The 19,887-nt window shown below is 43.5% G+C and overlaps 1 protein-coding gene across 1 annotated transcript in view; it reads right to left on the minus strand.

The window, feature by feature from the left end:
- Positions 1 to 19,887, minus strand: part of SHROOM3 (shroom family member 3) — a 318,796-nt gene that overhangs the window by 205,072 nt on the left and 93,837 nt on the right. The window contains exon 2 of the mRNA XM_043906411.1: positions 1,427 to 1,581. Coding sequence (XP_043762346.1) covers positions 1,427 to 1,581 — 155 coding nt within the window. The remainder of the gene's footprint in view (positions 1 to 1,426; positions 1,582 to 19,887) is intronic.

A 19,887-nucleotide genomic window follows, 5' to 3' on the forward strand; every position in this document is an offset into this window, starting at 1 on the left:
AGTGCATTACATTTACTGTGCACTTCATTTCTAATCTGGGCTTCCCTCATAGCTTAGTTGGTAAAGAATCCGCCTGCAATGCAGGAGACTCCAGCTTGATCCCTGGGTCGGGAAGATCCGCTGGAGAAGGGGTAGGCTACCCACTCCAGTATTCTTGGGCTTCCCTTGTGGCTCAGCTGGTAAAGAAGCCACCTGCATTGCAGGAAACCTGGGTTCGATCCCTGGGTTGGGAAGATCCCCTGGAGAAAGGAAAGGCTACCCACTCCAGTATTCTGGCCTAGAGAATTCCACGGACTGTATAGTCCATGGGGTCGCAAAGGGTCAGACACGACTGAGCGACTTTCACTTTCTTTCTAGTCTTATGCCTCTACTGACTGTTCAGAAGCCCAGAGACTGTAGACCTTTGACTTAAGAGACTATGTGAGGCCTGATGAGACCAGCTTACTGTTGACATCTGAAAAGTGGCATGGCTTGATTAATGACTCCTGAAGTTCCAGCCAACTTAAACATCCTCAAATATTATAACATTTAGTTGCCAGGTGAGGTAGCCAAAACCTGATTAATGAAGAAATACCCAAATGAAGAAATACCTAAATGTGTAAGCCCGGGACTTAGTAGGTCAGGGTAATAAGGCTCAAGTGGCCTGGTGAAGTGGGACAAGCAGCATCTAGACTCCTCTGTGGCTCATCCACTTATCAGCTCCGCAACCTTCAGGGACCTGCTTAACCATCTTGCCTATACAATGAGGATAATGATAGCTATCTCACCAGATTCTGCGCAGACTAAATGAACATAGTTATATATGTTAATGTAAAATATCTCCAGCAATGCTTGGTTTGTCATAATGATTGCAAAAAATGTTTTAACTTCCTTCCACAGGTAATTCCCTCCACCAAGAGGTGTTCTCCTGGAACTAGGAAGCTAACTTTAAGGCATCGTAAACCAATCACAAGGCAAACCTTTTCCAACAAAGGAAACATCACTATCACAACCAGAGAAACAAAACAAACCAAACCAAAGCAGGAATTCACTTGTTTTGACATCCCCTACCCCGGGGGTAGGTCAGGTAAGTGGAATGCGCTCCAAGTCTCCAAGCCTGAGGCTGTCTCTTGTCCCACAGGGAGACAACACCTCATAGAGTTCTGACCACATCGGGGATCAGGGTCACTTTCCATCAAGCCCAGAAATGTGGAAAGTACAGTGAACCCTGCCAAGCCAACACCTGCTGGGAAAACTAGGGTTTCACAAGACAGACATATCTAAAATGTCTTCACAGGCCACAAGATGGGCAAGAAACAAGGAAAGTTACGTGGGGATGGGGTGGGGGGTGGGGTAACATAAAATCCACATGGTGAGGTTTAAAGAACAGGCTCTTTATGGGAGGGGGAGGCGCAGGAGGAACCTGGCGCCCACCCGTCCTGCCTACCTGCGCACCACCAGCCGCAGGGTCTTGTAGGATCCTTTCACCAAGGAAACGGCCTCCCTCCGGGAGCTGCTCAGTGCCACCTCGTTGATGTTCACCACCTCGTCTCCAGCCCGCAGTCTAGAGCTCACCAGGTCCGCTTTGCCCCCTTCTTTGATCTGCTCGAAGAGAGGAGGATCCACAGGTGAGCAGCCTGTTTCCCCCAGAGCCCGCCCACTGTCTGTGGCCACGCCCACCCCCAGCATCCACAAGGCAGGGTTGATTTCTTATCTCCACACCTTCCAGGCCTCAGCACTCAGCCAGCCACAGAGGGCACTCAGAAACAGAGGCTGAAGGGCTGAAAGAACTCGATTTCCATCCAAAAGCCACTCACGACCTCCATCTTCAGCACCCCCTCCAAGTACCTCAAAGCAACTGTTTTATTGCTTTAGAAATTGCCTTCTTCATTCCTGTTTGTTTTTTTTTTTTTTTTTTTGTCTAAAATTAGACACCCTCCTCTGCTATTTGGGGGCTTCCCAGGTGGGGCTAGTGGTAAAGAACCTGCCTGCCAATGCAAGAGATGTAAGAGACACAGTTTCAGTCCCTGGGTGGAAAAGATCCCCTGGAGGATGAAATGGCAACCCACTCCAGTATTCTTGCCTGGAGAATCCCATGAACAGAGGAGCCTGGAGGGCTACGGTCCATGGGGTCACAAAGAGTCAGACACGACTGAAGTGACTTAGCGCACACACACAAAATTATAACTCACTGGATAAATAAGCAGTGGTGCGTCCAGACAATGGAATATTATTTAGCACTAAAAAGAAATGAACTCATCAGCCATGAAAAGGCATGGAAGAACTTTCAATGCACGTTAATAAGTGAAAGAAGCCAATATCAAAAGGTTACATATGGGATGATTCCAAATCTATGACATTCTGGAAAAGACAAAATTATGGAAACAATAGAAAGATCAGTAGTTAGATAGATGGGCAGAATAGACAGAGCACATAGGATGTTTAGAACCGTGAAATTATTCTGTGATACTATAAGGTTGGATACATGACATTATACCATAGACTGTACAACACCAAGAGTATACCCTAACATCAACTATGGACTTTGGGTGATAAGGATACGTCATTGTAGGTTCATCAGTCATAACACATGCACCACTGAGACAAGGAGATTGGCAATGGGAGAGGCTATGCAAGCAATCAAGGAGAGGGGGTACATGGAAGCTCTCTCTACTTTCTGCTCAACTTTGCTGTGAATTTTAAAACTGATGAAATTCTCCAGGCCAGAATACGGGAGTGGGTAGCTATTCCCTTCTCCAGGAGATCTTCCCAACCCAGGGATGGAACCCAGGTCTCCCACATTGCAGGCAGATTCTTTATCAGCTGAGCCACCAGGGAAGCCCAAACAGAAAATTACCTCACTGCAGCAACTGTGTTAACAAGGGTAGTGTTAGCCAATCAGTCGTGTTTGACTCTCTTTGAGACCGCATAGACTGTAGCCTGCCAGGCTACTCTGTCCATGGAATTCTCCAGGCAAGAATACCGGAGTGGGTTGCCATTCCCTTCTCCAGGGGATCTTCCCAATCCAAGGATCAAACCCAGGTCTCCTGCATTGCATAGAGACTCCTTACCGTCTGAGCTTACCAGGGAAGCATTTGTTATTAAATAAATAAAGTCTACTAAAAATCTTAATTCATTCAACAAAGTGATTCAACACTTGCTTTATGCCAGAAGTTGTTCCAGGAGCTAAGGCTGTAACAGTGGGCAAAACGTACAGAAACTCTCTTCTCGTGCTTAAGGCAGAGGCAGAGAGCATACACTAAACAGAATAAACAAGTAACTGATGTTAGAAGTTGATGAAGTGGTCTTCCCTGGTGGTCCGGGGGTTAAGAATCTGCCTGCCAATGAAGAAGACACAGGTTTGATCCCAGGTCCAGGAGGATTCCACATACCTTACAGCAGCTAAGCTTGTGAGCCGCCACTGTGAAGCCCACACACCCTAGAGCTGGTGTTCCACAACAAAAGAAGACCCCCCCGTGAGAAGCCCACACATCACAACTAGAGAGTAGGGCCTGATTCCTGCAACTGGAGAAAAGCCCACACAGCAATAAAGACCCCGCACAGCCACAAATTAAAAAATAAAATAAATGATAGGCAGCTTTTAAAAAAAAAATTGACAAAGTGCTTTGGAAACCAACAGAGCAAAATAATGCTTGATCCTATGGCATGTCAGTAATGACAAAATGGCATTAAAAGGGACACAAATAAAACAAAAACAAATAAACAAGCCTCACCCATATAGCATTCTTTTTTCAATAATTACTCTCCAGAATTGCCCACATGTTCAAAAACCTTCAGTAGGCCTTAATATGTATAAAATAATCCAAATTCCTATAAAAATTTTGTAAATTGCATCCTTGCTAACTTTTGTTTTAGCATAATGTATGCTAAAATTAATACTTTATTTTTAAGATAGTGTTCATTAATTTATTATTAAATCACTATATTCATTAATTTATTATGAAGGATAAAAACAACACAGAAAGTATGTAAAGGGAAAACTAAGTCATACCCTGGCTCATTCCATTTTGCTCTCTGAAGGTAACCACCGTCAGGGCTTCCCTGGTGGTCCAGTGGTTAAAAATCTGCCTTGCAATTCAAGAGACACCAGTTCGATCCCTGGTCCAGGAAGATTCCACATGCCAAGAGGCAGCTAAGCCCGGTTCCAAAACGAATGAGGCTGTGCTCTGGAGCCTGTGAGCCATAACTACTCAGCCATGTGCTGCAGTTACCGAAAGCAAGCTGAGCACCCTAGATCCTGTGCCCTGCAACAAGAGAAGCCACTGCAGTGAGAAGCCCGAGCAGGCCAAGAAGACTAGCTCCTGCTCATCGTAACTAGAGAAAGCCCTCTCAGAGCAGCAAAGACCCAGCACAGCCAAAAGTACAAATACATATTAATAAATATTTATTATTTTTTAAAAATTAAAAGCAACTACTATTTATAGTTTAGCTTACGAATGTCATATACAGATGGCCCCTAACTTAACGTGGTTCATTTTACAATTTTTCTACTTTACAGTGGTGTGAAAGTGATGCTCATTCAGTAGAAACTGTACTTCCCATTTTGAGCTTTCCCTGGGCTAGCAGCACACTCTCTCATGATGCTGGGCAGTAGCAGCAGCCACAGCTTGCAGTCAGCTAAGCAATCACTAGGATAAAGACTGATAGACTTAAAACCATTCTGTGTCGTTAACTACCATCCTGCTTTCACTTTCCAGTATAGCAGTCAGTAAATTACATGAAATATTCAGCACTATTATTAAACAGTCTTCATTTTAGATGATTTGCCCAACTGTAGGCTAATGTTAAGTGTTCTGAGCATGTTTACGGTGGGCTAAGCTAAGTTCAGTAGGCTAGATGTATCAAATGTATTTTCGACTTAATATTGTCAACTTACAATGAGGGTATTGGGATGTAACCTCATTGTAAGTCAATAAAGACCTGTATATATATATATATATATATATATATATATATATATGTATGCATTTATGTGTGTGTGTATATTTCTTCTTTTCACAAAAATGACATCACGCTATACCCACCCCCTCGACCATCTTTTGACTTTTAACAGAGAGCCATTAAGCTCAGGTGGTTAAGAGTTTGAGGCATCAAACAGGTATAACTTAGGTAAGAGGAAGTCATATATTCTCTCGAGTCTTCAGACTCCCATCTTAAACAGGAGATAGCAATAGCAGCACTGCAGGAAGGATGAATGAGACAAGCCACCTGAATTGGTGAACACGGTTCCAGTTCCTGGATTATGGTAAGATTTTATGAGTAGTAGCCATTGTTTTCAAAAGTCATGTATATCATGAAAATACTTCCTTTTATACCAGATTCTACTATAACATCTTGGTACAATTCATTTAGCCGTCCTTTCTTGTTGGTCATTCCCCCTTGCCTTTCTACCCTTTCCATCCCACTGAACTTCCCTGCCAACCTCTTGTAAATTCACTTTCCCCCAAACATTCTGGGCACACTCTAACCTCAAGCCCTACCCCCGCAGCTCAGTCACCGTCTACCTGGATCACTCCCCACTACCCACAGCACCATGGTCGCCTATAATAACTGCAGTATTCCCTCATGGATAAGAGCTGGGGCTCTGGAGCCAGATAGTCTGGCTCTGAGGCTTCCCAGCTGCGTGCCTTTGAGCAGCTTATTTAACCTTATGGAGCCTCCGTTTCCTCTTCTGTAAGATGATAGGGTTTACCACAGAGTCTGTCATGAGGATCAAGTGAGTTCATCAAGAAAAGGGCTTGGCACATAGTATGTGTGTGTTAGTCTCTCGGTCGTGTCTGACTCTTTGCATCTCCATGGACGGTAGCCCATCAGACTCTTCTGTCCATGGAATTCGCCAGGCAAGAATACTGGAGTGGGTTGCCATGCCCTGCTCCAGGGGATCTTCCCAACCCAGGGGTTCACAGAGTATGTATTCAAATAAAGTTGAAGTCTATTGACTATCCATCCTTTGAGGCCAAGTTCAAACCCCATCTCCTCTAAGCCTTTTCTGATCTCTCATATATATCCCCCCACTCCCGTGCACCTACAATCTGTCCTTTAAGAAGTGTCCGCCCCATTGTGGGAGAACCAAATGAATATAATATTACATAAACTGTGAAATGACATTACAGCAATAATAAACTAAATAGATAATTTACTAAATAGATAGTTTATTATTGTTATACTACTTGAACAAATGCTGGTGGTTATCACACTGTCTTTCAGCACAGCTATTTAAGTCTGTGCCTGTTCCCTGCCCACAGTCCCACCCCATCCCCAGCTTGGGCTGTGAACTCTGAAGAGAGGAACTGACTCCATCTTTACTTAGCCCAGAATGCCTCCCCAGAGGTTTGCACACAGGACCACCTCGTACTGGTTCGTTCGTTCAGCCAAGATTCACTGAGCATCTACTGTGTGCCAGGTTTGGAGCTAAAAGCTGAGGGAACAATGATGAACACCACAGATGCAACAGTCCTATTTAAGTCCCAGTTTGTAGAATTAAATCCCTTCTCTGCTGCTCTACTATTTGCCAATATTTTCAATAAGATGACAAAGGAATGAGGCCTAGGAAATAACCAATTCCTTATATTAAAAAGGAAGTCAAGGAAAGCTCACTTGTACAGTTTATATCATGTTTTTCTAATGACTGATTTAATGTGAATGTAAACATTACCAGAAAGAATGACCCAAAGAGTTTCATTGTTGTTCACTGTTCTGATAAACTATTTCTATAACCCTTTGTATTTACAGAGTTTCTCGTAATCTCTTGACTTTGAACAGAGCTTTGAGGCTTAAAGTGCTTACTTTTTTAAAAAGTTTGTTTTTTAATTGAAGGATAATTGCTTTATAGAATTTTGCTTACTTTAAAAAAGTCAGTAAAGATAATTATGTATAAAACTGAAAAAAGTTGGGGCTGGGATGATTTTTTGGAATGGTATGGCTTCTCAGGTAGCTAGAATGGTAACAGAATCCACCCGCAATACAGAAGACATTAGAGCCTGGTTTGAGAAGATCCCCTAGAGAAGGAAAGGCAACCCGCTCCAGTTTTCTTGCCTGGGAAATCTCATGCACAGAAGAGCCTGGCAGGCTACAGTCCGTGTGGTTGCAAAGAGTTGGACATGACTGAGGGACTAACGCTTTCACTTTCACTTTATTTACCAACCACTAGTTGCTGCACTCAATATGCCAGCAAATTTGGAAAACTCAGCAGTGGCCACAGGACTGGAAAAGGTCAGTTTTCATTCCAATCCCTAAGAAAGGCAATCCCAAAGAATGCTCAAACTACTGCACAATTGCACTCATCTCACACGCTGGTAATGCTCAAAAGTCTCCAAGCCAGGCTTCAGCAATACGTGAACCGAGAACTTCCAGATGTCCAAGCTGGTTTTAGAAAAGGCAGAGGAACCAGAAATCAAATTGCCAATATTCGCTGGATCATCGAAAAAGCAAGAGAGTTCCAGAAAAACATCTATTTCTGCTTTATTGACTACGCCAAAGCCTTCGACTGTGTGGATCACAATAAACTGTGGAAAATTCTGAAGGAGATGGGAATACCAGACCACCTGACCTGCCTCTTGAGAAACCTGTATGCAGGTCAGAAAGCAACAGTGAGAACTGGACATGGAACAGCAGACTGGTTCCAAATAGGAAAAGGAGTACATCAAGGCTGTATATTGTCACCCTGCTTATTTAACTTATATGCAGAGTACATCAAGAGAAATGCTGGGCTGGAAGAAGCACAAGCTGGAATCAAGATTGCCGGGAGAAATATCAATAACCTCAGATATGCAGATGACACCACCCTTATGGCAGAAAGTGAAGAAGAACTAAAGAGCCTCTTGATGAAAGTGAAAGAGGAGAGTGAAAAAGCTGGCTTAAAGCTCAACATTCAGAAAACTAAGATCATGGCATCTGGTCCCATCACCTCATGGGAAATAGATGGGGAGACAGTGGAAACAGTGTCAGACTTTATTTTTTTGGGCTCCAAAATCAGTGCAGATGGTGATTGCAGCCATGAAATTAAAAGATGCTTACTCCTTGGAAGGAAAGTTATGACCAACCTAGACAGCATATTAAAGAGCAGAGACATTACTTTTCCAACAAAGGTCCATCTGATCAAGGCTATGGTTTTTCCAGTGGTCATGTATGGATGTGAGAGTTGGACTGTGAAGAAAGCTGAGCGCCGAAAAATTGATGCTTTTGAACTGTGGTGTTGGCGAAGACTCTTGAGAGTCCCTTGGACTACAAGGAGATCCAACCAGTCCATCCTAAAGGAGATCAGTCCTGGGTGTTCACTGGAAGGACTGATGCTGAAGCTGAAACTCCAATACTTTGGCCACCTCATGCGAAGAGTTAACTCTTTGGAAAAGACCCTGATGCTGGGAGGGCTTTGGGGCAGTAGGAGAAGGGGACGACAGAGGATGAGATGGCTGGATGGCATCACCGACTCGATGGGCATGAGTTTGAGCAAACTCCGGGAGTTTGTGATAGACAGGGAGGCCTGGCGTGCTGCGATTGACGGGGTCGCAAACAGTCAGACACGACTGAGTGACTGAACTGAACTGAACTGAACTGCTTTGATTCTCAAATCTCTCCAAACTCTCTGATTGATTCATGCTGTCTTCAGATTTTCTCACTGAAGATGACTTTTAGACCTTTCCTCTATCACTAAACTTTTTTCTAAGCCTTTACCCTATATTTTCAGTTTCTTTTTTCCTCTTCCTCATTTTTCCTTCAAATACCCCTCCTCCATCATGAAACTGCCTTATCAACCCAGATAGAATCTCTCTTTCTCTCCTCCACACCATTTCTGCCTGCCTGGAGCCAAGCCGCAACACTGCCTTTGTCATAGGTATTTCTGACCATGCTCTCTCCCCTCTTCTGGGTTTTAAACTCCTGGAAGCCAGAAACTCTTCTGTTCACAGATATTTTTTGAGCATGTACCAAGTGTCAGGCACTGTTCTAGGCCTGGGAAAAAGTTAAGGAAAGAAGCATACTTTATGTTCTCCTTTCCTGGAGTTTACATTTTAGCATATTCTTTTCTTTTGTTAATCGAAGTATAATTGCTTTACAATATTGTGTTAGTTTCTGCTGTACAAGGAAGTGAATCAGCGATATCTATACATATGTCCACCTGCTCCCTACTGAGCCTGCCTCCCACCTCACCCCCATCCCACCCTCTAGGTCATCACAGAGAACTGAGCTGAGTTCCCTGTGCTATACAGCAGGTTCCCACTCATTATCTATTTTACACATAGCGGTGTATATATATCAGTCCTAATCTCCCAATTCTTCCCACTCTCCTCTTCTCCCCCACCCCATGTCCACATGTCTGATCTCTACATCTGTGTCTCTATGTCTGCCCTGCAAATAGGTTTATCTGTACCACTTTTCTATATTCCACATTATATGCATTCATATACGATATCTGTTTTTCTCTGACTTACTTCACTCTATGTGACAGGCTCTAGGCCAATCCAGTTTTTAATATATTTCATACCTTTGCATTAAAAGCCTTACATCTTCACGGAGGCAGTTCAAAGAACATGATAGTAGTGGTGGTTTAGTCACTAAGTCGTATCTTGTGACCCCATGGACTGTAGCCCACCAGGCTCCTCTGTCCATGGGATTTCCCAGGCAAGAATATTGGAGTGGGTTGCCATTTGCTTCTCCAGGGGCTCTTCCCAACCCAGGCATCAAACCCAGGCCTCCTGCATTGCAGGCAGATTCTTTACTGCTAAGCCACCAGAAAAGCCCCTTCAGAGAACATACAGCGATCCAAACTGCATGTATCCAAAGAAGGCTGAGTTCTTTCTGTTCTCTGGGTGCTTCAATTCATCCACGTACACAACTCTCCCTGGAAGGTCAGGTGGTTTGCCGTGAGTCAATGGAGTTTAGGAAGTTCTGCGTGATGCAAGGATTCACCCAGGGGTTCTGTTCCAAAAAAGCAAGTCCCAGTCGGTCCAGGTGAGGCTGGAACTGAGCCAGCTGGGCACCAAATGTAGACCCCACATCTAACGCCTTTTGACTAACCACTTTAAGGGCTGCCATATCAATTCGTGGATTACCTGGGACCCCCGCGTTCCCCTCTTCCTCTTCTGCTGCTGGTTCTTCTGCCACCTTCCTATTTGGTAGCATCTGTGTCAGTGGATATTCTACCTGTTGGTCACTCAGGTAGTAAGCCTGATGGCTAAGACAAGACTGTGAGTTACCTTAATCAATATGATTGTCTCCATTTATTATCACAAATGAGAAATTGAGATACTGAGATGCGTTTTCTGATGCACTAACAGCATAAGTGATTTCTCATCTACTGAGGCTGACTAAATGCATAAATCTTACATTTATATCAATTATTCACAGTTTTTTTCAGGTATGTAAAAAACAAAACCTTATTTTTATAGAGTTCAGTTTCTATGTCAAATACTAACTTTTGGGAAAAGTCAGTCAATTTTATCACTTTTTGTGCATTTTAATTAAAAACTGTCCTATTCAAAACTTCTTTCCTCCGCATAATTTTTTTTCAGGATGTGGCCACTGGTTCAAGGGAGGATCATTGTCATCTGACATTGGTGGACAGCCTGGCCCCTTTTTTAAATTACTATTAAAGTATAGTGGTTAATAACATATTATTAAAGAATGTAATGCCAATCTATGCGGTACAGCAAAATGACTCAGTTATACACATATATACATTCTTTTTTTATATTCTTATCCATTATGGTTTATTGCAGGATATTGAATATAGTTCCCTGTGCTATAGAGTAGGACCTTGTTGTCATACTGTTTATCTAAAATCATTATTATGACTTTAAAAAAAAAGTTATATTTTCAAAAGGTTTAACAATAATTCTCTTGAACTATTCATCAAAGAGGATTATACTTCTAACCTCATGCCCTGCTGATACTGTCTGTCAGCAAGACTCGGCGAAAAATGAAGCTTATTATTTTAAACCCTTGGACCAATACTGGAGCAGCTAAAGAGGTCACTGGCATTGTTTGTTTAATTTCACCTGCAGGGACTTTACTTATTCCAAGAATGTGATGGTCAACAAGTTAAATGACTTCAGATAATGTACCTTGTGCAACTGGGTGGGAAATCCCAAAGCTAACAAGGGGAGAAGGTGATTATACATTTGGAAAATTAGTAGGCTTCTTTCCTTCTCAAATTCTAAATGCATCCACACCTTTGGGATTAAACTAATTTTCCTCCTGTGACCATGTAAGGAGTTGGTTTTTTAAACATTTATAGTCTTTTATATTTCAATACATTTAGCACCTGACATAGTGCCAATCAGGGCTTCCCAGGTGGCGCTAGAGGTAAAGAATCTGCCTGCTAATGCAAGAGACAAAAGAGACTTGTGTTCGATCCCTGGGTCAAGAAGACCTCCTGGAGGAGAGCATGGCAACACATTCCAGTGTTCTTGCCTAGAGAATCCCATGGACAGAGGAGCCTGGCGGGCTACAGTCCGTTGGGTTGCAAAGAGTTGGATGTGACTAAAGCAACTTAACACGCAGGCACATAGCACCAATCATAGTAAGTGATTAATAAGCCTTTGTTGAGCACATCTGGAGAAGCTGATTTTAAATAAATACAATACCAGGTGATACATTCATACGTTCAAAACATGATACAGGCAAAATATAGGTAAAGGGGAGAGTTGTGCCTCAGTGTCAGCAACTGGATGTGGGTTGCAGAGGAGCAAGAAGTCAGACCTGGGGACTTCCCGTGGTAAAGAATTTGCTTTCCAGGGTTTCCCTGGCGACTTAGTGGTAAAGAATCCACCTGCCAGTGCAGGAGATACGGGTTTGATCCCTGATTCCAGAAGATTCCACATGCATCTAGGCCCATGTGCCACAACTACTGAGCCTGTGCCCTAGAGCCAGGGAACGGAAGCTACTGAAACCCTCACACCCTCAGCCTGTGCTCTTCAACAAGAGAAGCCACCGCAATGAGAAGCTGGCGCACCACACCTAAAGAGTAGCCCCTGCTTGTTGCAACTAGAAAAAAGCCTGTTCAGCAACGAAGCCTCAGCACAGCCGAAAAAAATAGAGAGAGAAAATAAACAGGTAGTAATGAAAAGGGTTAGTCTGCTAATGTAGGAGATGCAGGTTTGATCCTTGGTCAGGGAGCTGGAATCCCACACACCCTGGAGCAACTAAGCCCATATGCCACAACTACCAAGCCCATGGGCCCTAGAACCCGTGCTCCACAAGAGAAGCCACTGCGATGGGAAAGAAGCCTGTGCACTGACATGAGAGAGTAGCCCCTGCCTGCCACAGCTAGAGAGAAGCCCGTGTAGCCACGGAGACCCAGCCCAGCCAAAAATCAATTAATTAAAAAAGAAGAGTCCGGCCCTTCCTTTCCTCTCTCCAAGACTCTAACCCCTGCAGCCCAGTCTAAATGCACAAGCATGAAGCTGCCATTTGGGGATGGCTCCTGTGTTCAAATACCTCGACTCTCTGCTCCGTCCCCCAGTCCTGTTCTCCATCTTAGGTCATCACAGCAGCATCAGCTGCAGCATCACTAGGATCAGAAGCACATCATGGGCAGCCACCTGGTGATCCTCTTGCAACTTCAATTAGATCAGGTCACTGTCCTCTGTAAGACCCTGGGTCTCCACACTTGGAGCAGAAACCAGAGTTCTCCCAGTGCACCGAGGCCCCTGCTGGGTTTGGCCCCCTCGCCTCTCCACCTCCTGCTGTTCTCCTCCCGGCTTACTCAACTCCAGCCCGAAGCCCCCTGAGGCAGGTGGAGTTTGTGGGGCAAGCTCTGGCTCAGGCAGGCTCTTGTACCTATTGTTCTCTCAGCCTGGAATGCTTTCCCCTCGAGTCATCCCTCACTCGTCCTCTCTCCTTCTCCAGGTCTTTACATTAATTCAGCTTCTGGAGGAATTTCAGCCTCTTCTCTTCCCTCCCATCTTTCATTTTTTTTCTTCAGCACTTCGGTCATGATCCAACTCACTACACTTTTTACTTCTGAATCTTGTTAATCATCTGTCTCCCCCACGTCGGCTGCATGGGGGCAGGGACTTGGGTCTGTTTTGTTCACTGCTGTGTCCCCAGTGCTCAGGACTGCATGGGGCACATAGTATTTATTGTATGACAGAACATTAGCATTGCTATCAACTGTTGTTATGTCTTCTGTGTTTCAGTAACTTTATTGCATCATCCAAAAAGTCACAAAGATTCTGTAAGATACTATGATCTCCTTTTGCGAGAAATGCAAACAGTAAAGACTCAGAGGGGTCAGATGACCTGCTCAGGGTTGCAGAATCAGTTACACAGTGGAGCTGGACCTGAAGTTCAGAGCCCACACTCGCCAGTCTGCTGCCAGGAGAATCCCCCAGGTCTCTATCCCCAAGCTAACACTCCTTCATTTGTCTGCCTGATCCTTCATGTGCCCAAGAAAATGACACCCCACACTCTTGTGTCCTGACCGTTCTCTTGCAGGGAGCCTAAGAACTCTGGAGCTATGATATGAGTTCACAGGTTCACAGCTTCCACAGGAGAAAGAGTTGGCATTGCAGTGCCCTGGTGCAGGGCGATGGCCTGGCCAAGTGCAGCTGAATATGTAATGGTGTCCATTTACAATTCTATTTGGGGTTTTAATCAAAATCGAACTCTTCTAGTAGACATCTACCACAATTGAATTTCATCTGCATTCTAATGTCTGAATTCTTGAGTGATTTCTTTTCCTCTCCTGACTACTTTCATTCCTGGATGATGCCAAAGAAGGAGGTTGGGGAGAACCGGGGACTTCAATAACTCAGTCAATCCAGTAAGACATACAATTTGTTTGCTGTTTTGTGAGATTGATTTGAGAAGCAATAAACTCTCCATAAATGGAAAAATTGTATCAAAGGAAAAACAAACTACAGAAAGATTAACAAATAAGTAAAGAAATATTGTAAGGATCTTTGAGACAGAGCTGTTGGAGTACTGCTTTTCATTCACTTAGAATTATCAATGCAACTTGGTGGGCATTCTCGGTTTTAGACTGTACGTAAAGTAGGGACAATCAGATGAAGTGAAATTTTAAAAGTTTCTCCCAGGAACTGTATAGGGCTCTGAGGTCCTATGAAATGAGCAAGCACTTCTTGGACCCCAGAACTAACCTCGGGACTTAAAACAGAAAAACATCCCCCTGAGTTGCCCTGAGTGACATGAGAGTACAGGTATGATGCTTCCCTTTCTCATCACCTGCTTCTCATCTAACCCCAAATCATTAGGTTTATACTGTTGAAAACTCCTTTTTCCAGTTATAAAATGATGTGTATGGTAGTAGAAGAAAGAACCCTGGGTTAAGAGTCAGGAATGTGCTCACTCAGTTGTGTCAGACTCTTTTGTAACCCTACGGACTGTAGCCCGCCAGGCTCCTCTGTCCATGGGATTTCCCAGGCAATAATACTGGAGTTGGGTACCCATTTTCTACTCCCGGGAATCTTCCCGACCTAGGGATTGAACCTGAATCTCTTGTGTCTCCTGCATTGGCAGCTGGATTCTTTACCACTGTGCCACTTGGGAAGCCCAAGAGTTAGGAATCCTGTGCCCTAATCCAGAGTCTGGCCTTTTTTATCTGTGGGGCCCTGGATGAGCTTCTTGTCCATAGCATGACCTGTTGGTCATCTATTTCCACTTAAGATGACCTATAAGGAAAATTCCAGTTTTATTTTAAATTGGAATACAACAGCTTCCCAGGTAGATTTGCGGTAAAGAGTCTGCCTGCCAATGCAGGAAGTGCAGGTTTGATCCCTGGGTTGGGAAGATTCCATGGAGAGGGAAAGGGCAACCCGCTCCAGTATTCTTGCCTGGGAAATCCCATGGAGGGAAAAGACTAGCGGGCTACAGTCCATGAGGTCCCAAAGAGTTGGGCACGACGGAGCACCCACAGATACAACAGCTACTACTTAAAATTATATAATCATTTTCTTCTGTTATTTTCTGTTTCTTTTTAAAAAAATTTATTTGGCTGCTCCGGGTCTTAGTGGCAGCATATGGGATCTTTTACCTTTAGTTGCAGCATGTCTGATATAGTTCCCTGACCAGGGATCAAACCCAGGCCCCTTGCATCGGGAGTGCAGAATCTTGGCCCCTGGATTACCAGGGAAGTCCCTGTGTTTTGTTATTTCCTAAATACAAGGTATATAATTTATTTTCTAAGGTTTATCACTTGGATGGAAGGAAGGTAGAAGCAGGGTGTGTAAGAACTGGGGGCTCAAGAGGTAGACCACGTGGGTATGTATCTTACCTCCTGATAATGGGCATTCTTAGGCAAAATACGCATCATCTCTTTAGCCTCAAAATGGAAACAAGAAGACAAGCCACACAGAGTTGGTGTGAGGAGCACACGAACTAACACAGTGAAGTGTCCTTACACATAGCAAGGGCTCCGTAAAAGTGTTTCCCAAATTACAGGGTTTTGAGGTTTTATTTAATAAGTTTAATACTTTTCTGATTGTTTCCACCACAAGAATATAATTACAACTGCAGAGACCAAGGGGAAGACATTTGCTGGGAGGAGGAGAGAAGTTATTTACTTAAAGTCAAAGAACAGGAGTCAACTTGATTTATAAGTGAAATAGGAGACAGTCTTTTCTTTGGAGGGAAGCTTTTATTTCAGAGAAGGGTCTTAGGGCAGGAAGTTACCCAGTGACACCTTATGAAGCATCCAAATGAGATGCAGCCCCTGAAACCTTAGATGTGCCCACAACTCTTGATTTACTGCTCACTGGGCGGAAAGAACTGATTTCTAAGTTAGGGTAAAAGTCAAGCTTCACTGAAGCCACCTGAACCACTCAAGGATCATTAACTTGCAGTTGTGGAGGTCAGAAGTCTAAAATGAGTCTCACTGCGCTAACACCAAGGTGTTGTCATAGCTGTGTTCTTTCAAGGGGTGGGGGCCTCTAGGGAAAATCATTTTCTTGCCTGTTCTAGCGTCTAAAGGCTGCCTCGTGGCTCTTGGCCTCTCCTCCATTTTCCAAAGCCAGCGTTGGCCAGTTGAGTCTTTCCCATGCTGTCTCACTCTGACACTGATTCTCCTGCCTCCCCCTTTCATTGATGAGGACCCTTGTGAATACGCTGGGCCTACCCAGATAACCTGGAGCTTCCCAGGTGGCTCAGTGGTAAAGAATCCGCCTGCAATGCAGGAGACCTGGGAGGAGATGGCAACCCACTCCAGTATTCTTGCCTGGAGAATCCCATGGACAGAGAAACCTGGTCAGCTGCAGTCCATACGGTTGCAAAGAATCGGACATGACTGAAGCGACTTAGCAAGCACGCACGCACCCAGATAACCTAGGAGAATCTCCCCAGTCTCAAGTTCAACTGAATAGTAACCTTAATGCCACTTGCAGTCTTTTTTTATTTGTCTGTGCTGGGTCTTCGTTGCTGTACTTGGACTTTCTCTAGTTACAATGAGTGGGGGCTACTCTCTAGCTGTGGTGTACAGGCTTCTCACTGCGGCGGCTCTAGGCGCACAGGCTTTAGGAGTTGCAGGGTTCTTGGGCCTTCGAGCACAGGCTCAATAGTTGTGGCTCACAGGCTTAGCTGCTCTGTGGCATGTGGGATCCTCCTGCACCAGGGATCGAACCTGTGTCCCCTGCATTGGCAGGTGGATTCTTAACCACTGGATCACCAGGAAAGTCCCACCACCTGTGATCTTAATCCCCCTTTGCCATGGAATATATCCCCTGGTTTAAGATATAGACAACTTTGGGAAAGGGGCATTGTTCTGCCTATCAGAACCACTAACTAGCTGTGTGATGGTAGGCAAAATTATTCCTCTCCTCTAAATGTCAGTTTACTTTCTGGAAAAATAGGGAAGGTAATGATGATAGATAGCACCTACCCTTAGGAACGACTGAGAGACCAAAAGTAAATTATGATAATGAATGAAAAGGGATCCATAAATGTTAGCCTTTATCATCATCATCATCGTTTACGGGGGAGGTAGGTCAAGAGGTTATGCACACTCAGTCCTCCCCTCCTTATTTCGAGCAGTAGGATGAGCCACATCACAGAGGACTGGCCTCCTGCCTCTCCCCCATCCTTCCTTCGCCCTCCCCCGGTTCAGGACAGTGAAACAGGAGCAAGCACCACAAACACAATCGATAGACAAGAGACTACTACCCTCCAAGTGGAGTCCTTTGAGCGTCTGGTGTTTGAACTAAGCTAGCTCTCACGTCTTAGAAAGAGACTTGTGAGGTAGTTCTAGCCCCACGCTAGTTTCTCAGAGTCCCTTGAATGCATGGAGAAGCCCCGGGAATCCCTGGGCTGTAACAAGAGCAAAACTCGTTCCTGAAGGGACTGGTTGTTTGTGTGTCTATGCATGAATCCGGGCCTTCTCAGAAAGTGCGCTCGGTTCATTTTCCCCCTCAGTGAAGTCTCTGAGCCCCTTCAGTCATTCTGTGTCATGTACACCCCAGTGAACTCCAAGGAGCTTCAAAGAGCGGAGGCGCTGGGCCTGTCCAGCGAACAAGAGGCCAAGGCTAATTGGACCTCAGTCCCCCGTTTCTGCTCCACTCAGATCAAAGACTTGGGCAAGTCCTTTTTTAAACTTCAAGGCATTTATTTATATTTTACTTGATTTCTCAAATAGTATCAGGAATCTTAGCATGGTTATTCCATGTCCCTAAGAAAGATTCTTTTAAATTGTCCCATTTGTTTCTGTTCAACCTACAGTGTTTTCATTCATTGGACTGATTCTGCTGTATTTATTCATGGAAATATACTATATTGTATATAATATACACACATGTATAGAATATATATGAAAATGCACATATACAGAGAATGTTTATATAAATCACTTTACAAATGAGAGGAGAACTTTTCACATTAACCACACCAATGAGGAGCTTGGATCTTTGGAAAATAAGTAATATCTACAAATCACGTGTGTATTTCATGTGTTAATATTTCATAAGTATACAGAGTAAGATCACTTCTAATCATCAATATGACAGGAATAAGAATCAAAGGCCAATAAACATATATACATGGACATACATATGAAGCATACAAGCTTTATCTCATTTTACTTTTGCTTTCTTTTTTCTTTTTCCATTTAGTTTTGGAGGGGGCACCCTGTGACATGTAGGTTCTTAGTTCCCTGACCAGGGATTGAACTGGCGCCCCCTGCAGTGGAAACTTGGCGTCTTAACCACCAGATCACCAGAGAAGTCCCCTGTCTCATTTTAGATAACAATTTTCAACTATTCCTTTGTCAAGTGTATATCAAACTTTCTGACATACTAAAATGATCAAGCTCTAGTTTCATCTTTTTTCCCCTACTCCTGGCTCTGAGAGAAATTTTAGTGATCAAAAACTAGAATCAGGGGACTTCCCTGGTAGTCCTGTGGTTAAGAATCCACCTTCCAAAAAAAAAAAAAATCTATCTTCCAATGCAGAGGACACCCATTCAATCCTTGGTCAGGGAACTAAGATCCTACATGCCGTGGGGCAGCTAAGCCCGAGAGCCACAACTACTGAGTCACTGCAATGAAATATCCCATGTGTCACAACTGAGACCTCATACAGCCAAATAAATATATTAATTTTTTTAAAAAAACTAGACTCTGTGGCAGCAAGAAGAAAAATGACTAATGTCTAGATGATTCGAATGTTTGAGAATCCATGCCTAAAAAAATGCCATAGCTATCAAACCTGTAGCACTTAGTAAAAATGCCTTAGCTCTACTGTTTCAGGATGAGCTTCATGGGGATCTTAGGCCCCATGGTTCAATCTTAGGCCAGATATCCAGATAAAGCTTGTATGTTTCATATGTATGTCCATGTATATATGTTTATTACATGGAAATAAACATGTAGAGAAAAAGAAACATATAAAGAAGAATCCACCTGAACCAGAAAAACAGTTGTTATTCAGTCACTAAGTCGTGTCTGACCCTTTGCAACCCCATGAATTGCAGCCTGTCAGGCTTCCCTGTCCTTCACCATCTCCCAGAGTTTGTTCTAACTTATGTCCATTGAGTTGGTGATGTCATCCAACCATCTCATCCTCTGTCGCCCCCTTCTCCTCTTGCCTTCAATCTTTCCCAGCATCAAAAAACAGTATTTAATCTATTTAAAACATTTAAATAAGTATTTAAAACCTTTAATTTAACCTCATGAACTTTGTTTCCCAAAGTTTTTCAAAGTTTCTCCTAGGTTTTAGATTTATGATATTAGGAAACCTTTAGTTTGCAACAAGCAGAAATGTAGTATGACCAGAGTGGCTATTCTTACTGCTATTATCTTAGAGGAATTGACTTCTCTGTCTCTGTAAAAGAATTCTCAGGAGTGGCTGATCTAGAAGGACCCTGAGTAATAAAAATCATACAGGCTCACCTCTAGTACAAGATACTGATAATAATAATATTCTACTAGTCACTGTTGTGAACTACAAACATTTTCAAGCTGCATGACATTCTGAGGGCAGAGAGATACCTGAACAGGAACCAGCCAAAGGATTTCTTCACCCAGGCGTTCTGAACAATGACTTATTTACTTATCTCCTACCACAGCCATATAGAGGTTAAACTCTGGAACCAGACTGCCCAGGTTCAAATTCTGCCTCCATGCTTAGAAGCTATGTGACCTTCAACAAGTTATTTGACCTCTGTGCCTGTCTCCCCGTCTGCGAGATAATGTTGATAATACCCGTCACAGAATGGTTGTCAGGATTAAGTAAATGTTTAGAAAAATGCCATTTAGAAAAGCGCCATTTAGAAAATACCCAGTTATTCTTAGTTTCTCTCCATACATTATATTCTCTTCCAAAATACTAGGAACACAAATACCTCTTTTATATGCCTCACAGGCATATTTTAAAGGTTAAGATTAGAAAAAGTTTATAAAACATTTGAGACACGGTACTCTGAACTATTAGAGTGACTCTATGCTG

This window comes from Cervus elaphus, chromosome 6, assembly GCF_910594005.1.
Source record: "Cervus elaphus chromosome 6, mCerEla1.1, whole genome shotgun sequence".
NCBI lineage: Eukaryota > Metazoa > Chordata > Mammalia > Artiodactyla > Cervidae > Cervus > Cervus elaphus.